Genomic DNA, 9956 nt, shown 5'->3' on the forward strand with positions numbered 1-9956 from the left:
GTTGTCCATATTATTCATGCCTTGAAGATATCAAACTTCCAGAAATAAGAAGTTTAACAGGACAGGCTCTGCTCTGTTTCATCTTGTTCACAGACAGATCAATCATAAAGAGCAAACTGCTTCTGCTCAGTAACTATTGACATGTTTGATATTGAATTTCTGAATTTCCAGACCCAAGAGTTACTTCTCTGTGATAATCATCTTGACAGAATACAGTATTAACCAGGTTGGAAAAGAACTCTGAGATCACTGAGTCCAGCCTATCACCCAACACCATCTAATCAACTAAACCATGGCACTAAGTGCCTCATCCAGTCTCTTTTTAAACACTTCCAGTGATGGAGACTCCACCACCTCCCTGGCCAGCACAATCCAACGGTAAATCTCTCTTTCTGGGAAGAATTTCTTCCTAACATCCAGCCTAAACCTCCCCTGGCACAGCTGGAGACTGTGTCCTCTTGTTCTGGTGCTGGCTGCCTGGGAGAAGACACCAACCCCCACCTGACTACAACCTCCCTTCAGGTAGCTGTAGATGGCAATAAGGTACCCCTTGAGCCTCTTCTTCTCCATGCTAAACACCCCCAGCTCCTTCAGCCTCTCCTCACAGGGCTGTGCTCCAGACCCAGCTTTGTTGCCCTGGTGATCATCTGATTTCCGATACGTCAGTATCCTGGGGGTCATCCTGAAAACTGATAAAGATCAGGTCTCTACCAGTGAATAGCACATATTGTTAGGGTGCCAAATCTGTATTTAAAGAGTAGCCTGGAATAATTCTTAATTAGAGGATTAGGATCTCATTTTAGACCAAGATTGCACTGAATCATTTCCATCCCATTTGGTAAACACCTAGTCGCTTCATTACTGGGAGGCTTGTAAATACCTGAGACTTCAACTCTAGTCAACAAGTTTTATTCGCTTGCTTTGACATTTTTGGTTTGTTTCACATGTCCCATTTTTGCCTATAATCCCTTTCCCCTCCCTTATTTATCTTACTTCAGGTTTTATTATTAACAGCAGCCTCCTGGCTTTATCTTCTCAAGTTGTGTTCCGTGTCTTAAGGTCACAAGAGTGAGATAAGCACCTGAAGCTGTACTGAACACACAGATGAATACATGAATACAACATACATAAGATCAGAATCAAGTGACACATGCTGTGTGTAAGCTGGGGAAACTGCCTGTAAAAATGTGTTTTTCAGCTAATCAATACTTAAACAGAACTTTGTGTCTCATGTAGCTTTTACAAGCCAGATTTAGAAATACATTACCTTCTTACAATCCATCTCAAGATCCTGGCTTTCTTCTTTTATCAGAGGTCTTTTATCAGAGCTGCATGGACAACTCCACCACAATGGCATTAGTGTGGCACTCAGAGCACAAAGATAATAATACCACCATGTATGGGAAATGTGTTTTGAGTGCAAGGTAGGCAGCATGTTCATCACATTGGCTTGAATTAACTAGGGATAATTGGCTGAAAAAAAAATCATCTTTAACAACCCAAAGTTGCCCCATCTTAGAGCTCAGTACCTCACAAGAGCAGGGCTCTGGTCTCTGTATACAGAAATGTAGAAAGACAAGAGCAGGGCAGTGTAGAGTAGGCCAGGCAAGTAAAATTTTTGGCTGCCTAGTCTTGCATCCAACACCATTCTCCCATGAGCAGACAAGAAAGGAAAGCCCTGTCCTTACTACTAAGTACAATACCTCATACATAAACAATATCTTGGCAATTATGTGAATAAAAAGGACTGGTTTGCACAGAAGTATCATTCATTCAGCTGTTGCTGTACTAACCAGCTGTGATCAAATGGCAAACACTGGCAGTGAGGCATCACAGAAACAGCCAGTAGAGGAAATAGCAGTGCTAGTCTAGCAGGACCAGACTTCAGTCCTAAATCAAGTGAATTAACACTGCAGTGAAAGCTACTTCAATCTTAGAAGAAAAGTTTCATGTATCAGGAGCCCATTTTCCTATTTTCATTAGATTGTTTTTGTTCTTGCTGGAAAGGTGGTGATTTATCTTGGCTGGAGAAGGATGATGGTAGCCACATTGTATTCATTAGAAGCCAGGTTCTTGCTCTTGGAAGTGTTAACAACCAGTGCTAACCAATTGTCACAGTATTTGAAAGCACTGAAATGTTTCTGTAGAAGGAAAGGTGCTCTTTCCTCCTTTCTTAAGTGAGACTGGTATGGCATGAGCCTCTACAGATGAGTGAGAAAAGTCCAGTTTGAAGCCAAACAGTCTTGATGTGTTCGCCCAATGCCATCAGAAGTCTATCTGCTAGCAGCATGTGCCAGCGGTGCAGTCCTGTGCTGAAGTCTGAGCTCCACTTTGGGCTGAAAACACCTTCTGAAGCTTTGCTGTTTAAGCAGCACGAAGATCTTGGAATGTGGGAGGCTGTACAAATACTGTATAAGGCAGCCAACAACCATACTTTTGTGTGCTGGCTTTTAGCACAGATTTATACTTCTGCTGTTGCAGAAGTTAGAGTATAAATCAAAAATTGTATCTAATTTTCTGAAGACCACCCATGAAGGGTAGTGATGTCATTTAACAAGTCCAAGTGCCAGGTGCCGCACTTTGGCCACAACAACCCCATGCAGCACGACAGGCTGGGGTCGGAGTGGCTGGAGAGATGCCAAACAGAAAGGCACCTGAGGGGTGCTGATTGACAGCTGGCTGAACATAAGCCAGCAGTGTGCCCAGGTGGCTAAGGCAGCCAATGGCATACTGGCCTGCATCAGGAATGGTATGGCTAGCAGAAGCAGGGAAGTCATTCTGCCCCTGTACTCAGCATTGGTTAGGCTATACCTTGAGTACTGTGTCCAGTTCTGGGCCCCTCAATTTTAAGAAGGACATTGAGACTCTTGAACATGTCCAGAGAAGGGCAATGAGGCTGGGGAGGGGTCTGGAGCACAGCCCTGTGAGGAGAGGCTGAGGGAGCTGGGGTTGTTTAGCCTGGAGAAGAGGAGGTTCAGGGGAGACCTTATTGCTCTCTACAACTACCAGAAGGGAGGCTGTAGCCAGGAGGGGGTCTCTTCTCTCAAGCAGCCAGCACCAGAACAAGAGGACACAGTCTCAAGCTGCACCAGGGGAAGTTTAGGCTCGTGGTGAGGAGAAAGTTCTTCACAGAGAGAGTTGTTGGCCATTGGAATGTGCTGCCCAGGGAGGTGGTGGAGTCCCCATCCCTGGAGGTGTTCAAGAGGGGATTGGACATGGCACTTGATGCCATGGTTTAGTAGTCATGAGGTGCTGGGTGACAGGTTGGACTTGATGATCTTTGAGGTCTTTTCCAACCTTATTGATTCTATGATTCTAAGGAACACTGGGAGAAAAGAAAAAAAGAAAAAGTACTTTATGGTAGAACTGCTCTTCTCCAAAGAGAAAAATCAATGTAGACATTTGTTAGCTAAATGTTTTTAAGTGTATTCCTTTGGTGTGGAAGAACTGGGCAGTAAGAATTTAATAGTCACTGAGGATGCTGCTAATTTATGCAGAGCAACTGTTTGAGTGATGATGTGGGCCAGAAGATCGTGTGTGTGTATCTGGAAGTTACTGGCCTTGTGTTAGCCATTAAAAGATCTGGTTTATTCTGACTCTCACGAAGAAAAAAAGTCATCTACCTTATACATGCCAGGACTGTCCTATAAACCAGCATCTACTGCTGACCTCATTTAAGAGTTCTCCAGAGCAGCTGCTGCATTCCAGAAAAGCAGGCCCCCTAAAAAAAAAAAGTATTTATTGAGGGGAGGAAAAAAAACAAATGCTTAGTGTGACCTTCAACAGCCATGGAAAAAGAGAAAAAATGCTGGTTTGGGCAGCCTGAATGTGCTTAATTTCAGATCAAAAAATTGTTGAGAAGAACTCACTCTGACCAGTTCTCCTATGGAAAAAATCTGCCTGCAGCCAAAACTAGATAGTAATAAATAATTTTCTAAAGCTAGGGGAGGGGGAAAAGGCACATAGCAAAACCTGCATGCACAGAGACCCTCAAGCGGAGGTGAGACTTCTTGCCAAAGTATTGATCAGAACACAAAAATATGAGTTCCTTGGTAGGCACTTTCAGAAGGAGTATTATCAGCCACCTCACCATCTCTCAAACAGCCAGGCTGGCACAGATTCAAGGCCATAGGACACCCAACACCTAACGAGTCACTGGACTTCCTGCTTAGCTTACACTAGAGCACCAGGCCTAGTTCAAAACAGCCTCACCTGTCCTTTCAACCTCACCACCAGTGGTTGAACATGTTAAGAAGGAGTGCTGTGAAGAGAGTTAAGAAATAAAATGAAGGTTATCTGAAAATGCTTCCCGTCCAGGTTTGGGAAGGGAAGGTAGCATGCTTCTCTCCATCTTCTGAACTGGATTTTACTAGTGTCTTGCAAATCAAACCAGTAAGTAAAAACATCTCCCTGTCAAAACTACTTCACTGTGAGTCCTCTTGTTAACAGCCCATAATGTCAGCACATGCTGCATGGGCCACTCGAGACCTTGTTTTCTATTCAAGTTGCAATTGTCCTGTTAAGCAATCCTGCAAATAAATACACAGGCACACATCACGCTCTGGATACACTGAGGTCATCTGTTTGCTGAAGGACATCACTGGCACATACAAATCCTAACCACAATGATATGAAACAGAAATATGACTTTTAAACCAAGCCTTGGCTGTGTTATGAGGTGGTCTAATCAAAAACAACCAAAAATGAAGGTACAGGAGGCTTCCTCACAGGGAACCAAACCTCCTTTCCATTCAGCAAAACTTATCTCATTTCTCAGTTCTAGGTAATAACAGAATTTCACTTACTGTATGAAATGTAAGAAGGATTAAAAATGCATTCAGGCATTGGTAATTTTTTTTTGCCAGGAAAGAGGCACTTTTGTCTACAGCCATAAGCACTGTCCTTGGAGTATGCACAGAATGTCCAAATAACAGCTACAGGCCTTGAGAGGGAAAGAGTGGTAGACTGATCTTGGCTTCACCAGAGAGTGAAGAGCACAGCCCACTGCCTCTAGCAGCACTTGGAAATAGCCCTCACTAAACTCAGTATGGATTTGTAACTTTGCTCCACATTTGCTTTCAGGAAAATTTTATGACATAGGAGACCAGAGAGGCCATGGAGAAGATCATTGCCAATTTGTAGACTCATTCCTGGATGGAAGGACAGGACAGCAAGAAGATCTACCAGTCAAAGATGGTAAGTCCTTAAGCTTGTCTCTGCAGCAAACCCTGGCAATTCCTGTGTTGCTTTTTCCTGCCAGTGCAGTCAGCACCCACTGCTGCGGTGGGTGATGGAGAAGGGCTCCTGGCCTTGCAGGCAGAAGGGAGTCAAGAAGACTTTGAAAATGAGCAATGACTTATTCAAAGAAGGTTAAGAGTCTGGTTCTGTCAGGTAGTTAAACAGCCTCTCTCCTGCTTAAAACATTCCAACAGATTATTCATAGTGGGTATTACATATCCAAACTCAACCCCAAAGCTGAGTTTGCAGAGAGGCATGAGGTGTTCTGTTCAAACTAGCATGGTTGGTTTAAAATGAAGTAAATCATCAACTGGGCATTAAGCAGCTTTGTTTAGTGCTAAAAAGAAACTAAAAAGTTATGACTGGAAAATATAATTCATGCTGCAGAATGTGTGGACTAATTTGAACCAAGTGTCTTGAATTCCAGACTGTTCTAAGTGGGCATGGGACTGGCTGTCCAAAACACAGCGCTGACCTGCCGGGCTGTTTTTCACATGTTGCTGAGGCTCAGGAATAAGCAAGCTGTATTTCTGTCAGCCAAATGCTGCCCTGCTTGTTTGCAGCGGTGACAGCATGAGGTGTTCCATTCCCTTGTGGGGTAAGAACACAAGCTGCATTGATAAGATGCACGTCATGGAACGTTCTGCTGAGGAAAACAGCAGCACGGCACCAGCGCGCGTGGACCAAACCTGCTTGTCTGTGGGGCTTCATTTATAGAACACCTTCCAAGAGTACAGAAATGCTGAGCTGGCCGTGGAAGATTGAAGTGAGGTGCCTAAATCTTTCACAAGCTTTTCCCAAACACACAGCAGGTGAAGGATCTGAAAGGTCCTGTGATTTTAAATTTTGTTTTATTACTACTTATTTATTCTCAAGAGGACTTTGCTTTCCTTCCCCAGTCAGTGCTGCCTATTCATGAAGGTATTTTGTTTATGTAAGGGATTGTCTAAATCCAATTTGGTGTTGTCAGGACAGCAGACCTCTCAGCTGTACCATATTCACTTTAAAAAGATTTTATATATATATATATATGAAGGAAAACCAACCAACTTGCAGATGAAAAGGTTGCTAGTCCAGCTTAACAGACATTTTAAACCAATCTGGATTCAGTGACTGGATTTAACTGAGTGGATTCATGAGCTACAACCATTTTTAGGAAAATCAACAATACAAAACAAACAGCAAAACATCACAGAATCATTAAGGTTGAAAAGGACCTCTAAGGTCATCAAGTCCAACCTTCTACCTAACACCTCCATGGCCACTAGACCATGTCCTGAAGACTCACTAAATCAAACACTAAACTCAATCAAACCCTAACAGCCTTTTCTGTAGCTTACAAACCCAGAAAATTAACTGAACAGAGGAAAGAACAGACAGATTGTCCATGGCTGTTCAGTTCCTCCCTGGCCAGTGCAAGTTCTGTTCAAAACAGCATTGGCTTCACACATTTGACCTGAAATGCAGGGAGAGAATCAAAACTGCTTCTGCCTATTGGATGCAGAACAATTGTGTGTGTGTGTGTGTGTGTGTGTGTGTGTGTGTGCTTTAGCCACATGGTCATGCCTGGTGATCAGAATGGATTCAGCACCAATTGCTCACTTTAGTTTTCAATTTAACATTAATGGAATGGGAAGCATGTGGATCCTGTCACACAGCACAGCCTGAAAGCAGGATGGAACCAGCTGTTGCTTGGGGATGGGGAAATAGCATGGAATATCCCCAGCTGTCAGGTTTATTTAGGTTCCTGAAGTGTTAAGGCTACTGCAGTGGGGACTATGTAATCCATCTTAACTTTGCAAGGAGGAACCAACTCCTGTTTAAGGAAAACCCCAGGAGCAGCCAGATGGGGGAAGAGGGGTGTAGGCCAGCACCATCTGCACAGAGGTGCTGAGACCATCACTTCCCAGTGGATGCAGGATTCAAATTCCCTGCTCTGTGCTGCAGCAATCCCAAGTGCTTCTGCTTTGGCTGGAGCCGGGTGCACAAATGCTGGCTGCTTCAGAGTGCTCACCAATAGAGGGGCAGCAAACAGACTGGCTTGTGGCAATTGGGTTTAGTTAAATGACAGAATCATAGAATGGCTTGAGATGGAAAGGACCCTAAGGATCATCTAGTTGTAGCCCCCCTGCCATGGGCAGGGACACCTCCCACTAGACCAAGATGCTCAAAGCCTCATCCAGACTGGTCTTCAATGCTTCCAGGTTTGGCATCCACAACTTCTCTGGGCAACCTGTTCCAGTCTTCCAGCACCCTCATAGTAAATAACTTCTTCCTAATGTCCAATAAAAATTTACCCTGCTCTAGTTTAAAACCATTGCCTTTTGTTCTATCACCACAAGCCATTATAAACATCCCTCTCCAGCTTTTCTGTAGGCCCTCATCGGCCCTTTGGGTACTGACTAGCTCAGCCAATAACTGGCTTGTACACAGGTGCCTCAGGGGAATCAAAGGCACCATCTGAGGGCTCCATGCACACAACACTCTCTCCTCTGTTGCAGGATTTTTCAGGGCAGTTCGTCAGGAGCCTGTCAAATTCGGCAAAATCGGCGGAGAGACTCAAATCAACTACGTTCGCTGGTACGAGTGCGGAACATCGATACCCGGGAAATGGTAGAGGCCACACGAACTTGGTGACCAAACAGCCCAGCACGAGCTACCCCTGACCAGCTGTCCAAGGCAGGATCAGAGATGGAAATGTTTCTGATCTGCATGGCACCTCAGTATGTTTGCTGGTGTGCAAGAGTCTGTGCAAGTCTAATGCCAATACTGCATTCATTGTGTAATAGCGTAGGCTGCTTGCTGTAGTTACTCCTGTTTTACAAATGTGTTTTCAGATTTTAAAATACAAATCCCAAAGAGGCTAGGGATGTGTTGTAGGATAATGCATAGGGAAGCTGGCTCCCTATTCTTGAGGTCTGGTTTATATGGTATTTTAAAAGATACAGTGTGTATATTATTTATCATAATGTTGTAATAAATGTTTAAGGCACGGTCACGGCAGAGCTGCTCATGGAATACCATGTGCAGTAGTTTTTACATAGTCACTGGTCGTCTTCTATAATGTAAGTGCCACAAGCTACCTGTCCAGACAGATACCCGATGTCTTCCCAGTGATAAACTATAGAAGAGACCCTTCAGTTTTCAGTACCCTGCAACCAGTGAACTTGAAGCGCTTTCTCCTTCCACCTAGGTTATGACCCTGCCAGGACACTGAGGTAGATCGCTGTATGTGCAGCATTAGGCCATCTGGTTAGGGTTTTTTTGTCCATGCTTTTTTTCCATGTTTGTTTTCCTGAGCTTCAGCTCCCACAGAGTATGTTCAGCCTATTGCTCTGGAGTCCGAGCCACTGCCCCTGAGCTTGGCAGTGCCTGGTTGGTGGGTTTGGTTTCCTCCAGTTAAAGCAGATGGGTGCCTACATAGATAGGACCATAGAACTGTTGAGGCTGGAAAAGACCGTTGAGTTTGGAAGAGACTGTTGAGATTATCAAGTCCAAGTGCTTGCCACAAAATAAATAAAGATGAAAGTGGCCTCCAGCTGGGTGTGAAAGCTTTTCACAGAATGCAGTTTTCAGAGACTGAGACTGGTTCAAAAACCAGAGGCAAGCACAGTGAAGGGGGTAAAAGAAATGAAACAGGGGCAGGGAAAAAATAAGCTACTTATCACACCAGCACCAGGTTTATTTTAAAAGGAGAAGATGAAGTGGTTTAAAAGATTGTTCATTGGGGACAGAGGGAAAATAGCAATAACTGAACTTCACTGCTTGAGTCATTTTGATTAAAACCTCTCCCAAAGCTACTTGTTGTACTGCTTGAACATTTATGAACTAAATAAAGAGATGTAGGTGTTTTGTTTTTTAAAGGTGTTATTCATTGCATCACTAATGTATTGAAAAAATAATAATATGAGCAGGAACACCCAAATATATATATATTAGTAGAAATAGTCATTTATAGAAAATGCCTTATAAAGTACATTGCAGGTACACTGTACTCCTAATAAAATATTTTTTAATCAAGTGGTTTTCTTAGTGCTTTACATGAAAACAAATGCTTTTGTGTGGCAAATATTGTTCTTTCTGGAAGCAGTATGTTCTGGGGTGTTAGGGCTGAGGGAGAGCACAGACAGGGCTGGATGGTACAGCTGAGACTAAGGTAGGAATATTTTCTCTCTATTTCCTAATTTGTTTTTGAGAGTTCAAGCAGCTTGCTTTAATTCCTTGTTTGTAGTTTTATGTATTCCTAGAACCCATAGGATGGAAAATATTAACAGGGAGAGTATTTTGCCCTCTGCTGTTATATGGTCTATTGAATTTCTTACAGCTCTTGAACTGCTTTTCCTTGGCTCAAAACTGACTAGAATTGTACTCCCCTTTTTTTTTTTTCTGGGTGGCAAAGAACCTGTGGAAAATTGTTCAAGAGTTCTCTTTTTATAAATACATATTTGGCTTAAATTTTCAATAAACCAGCTCTCCCCCTGCCCTTGTTAAAGTGAAACTGGTAAGGGCTCTCAGAGCATATGTATTGGATCTTACTCATTTAGTAAAAGGGTCACTTGGCAATTAGTAACAGCAGGGAGTGCCAGACCCTCTGCTGCTGTGGAACCTCTGCAAAAGCCATCTGTATTCACAACACTTCTCCATTTACACACCTACAAATCTGCCTCTTTTCCTACCTCTTCTCCTACAGCCCCAAATATGGCTGATCTTTGTTAAGC

General features: G+C 43.4%; 1 protein-coding gene across 1 annotated transcript in view; it reads left to right on the plus strand.

Annotated features, from left to right (window-relative positions):
• ABI3BP (ABI family member 3 binding protein) overlaps positions 1 to 8460 on the plus strand; it is a 146378-nt gene extending 137918 nt beyond the window's left edge. Inside the window, exons 51-52 of the mRNA XM_054163898.1 lie at positions 5083 to 5196; positions 7740 to 8460. Coding sequence (XP_054019873.1) covers positions 5083 to 5196; positions 7740 to 7855 — 230 coding nt within the window. The 3' untranslated portion in view covers positions 7856 to 8460. The remainder of the gene's footprint in view (positions 1 to 5082; positions 5197 to 7739) is intronic.
• Positions 8461 to 9956: the final 1496 nt, after the last annotated feature.

The sequence above is a fragment of the Dryobates pubescens genome, chromosome 8 (genome assembly GCF_014839835.1).
Source record: "Dryobates pubescens isolate bDryPub1 chromosome 8, bDryPub1.pri, whole genome shotgun sequence".
NCBI lineage: Eukaryota > Metazoa > Chordata > Aves > Piciformes > Picidae > Dryobates > Dryobates pubescens.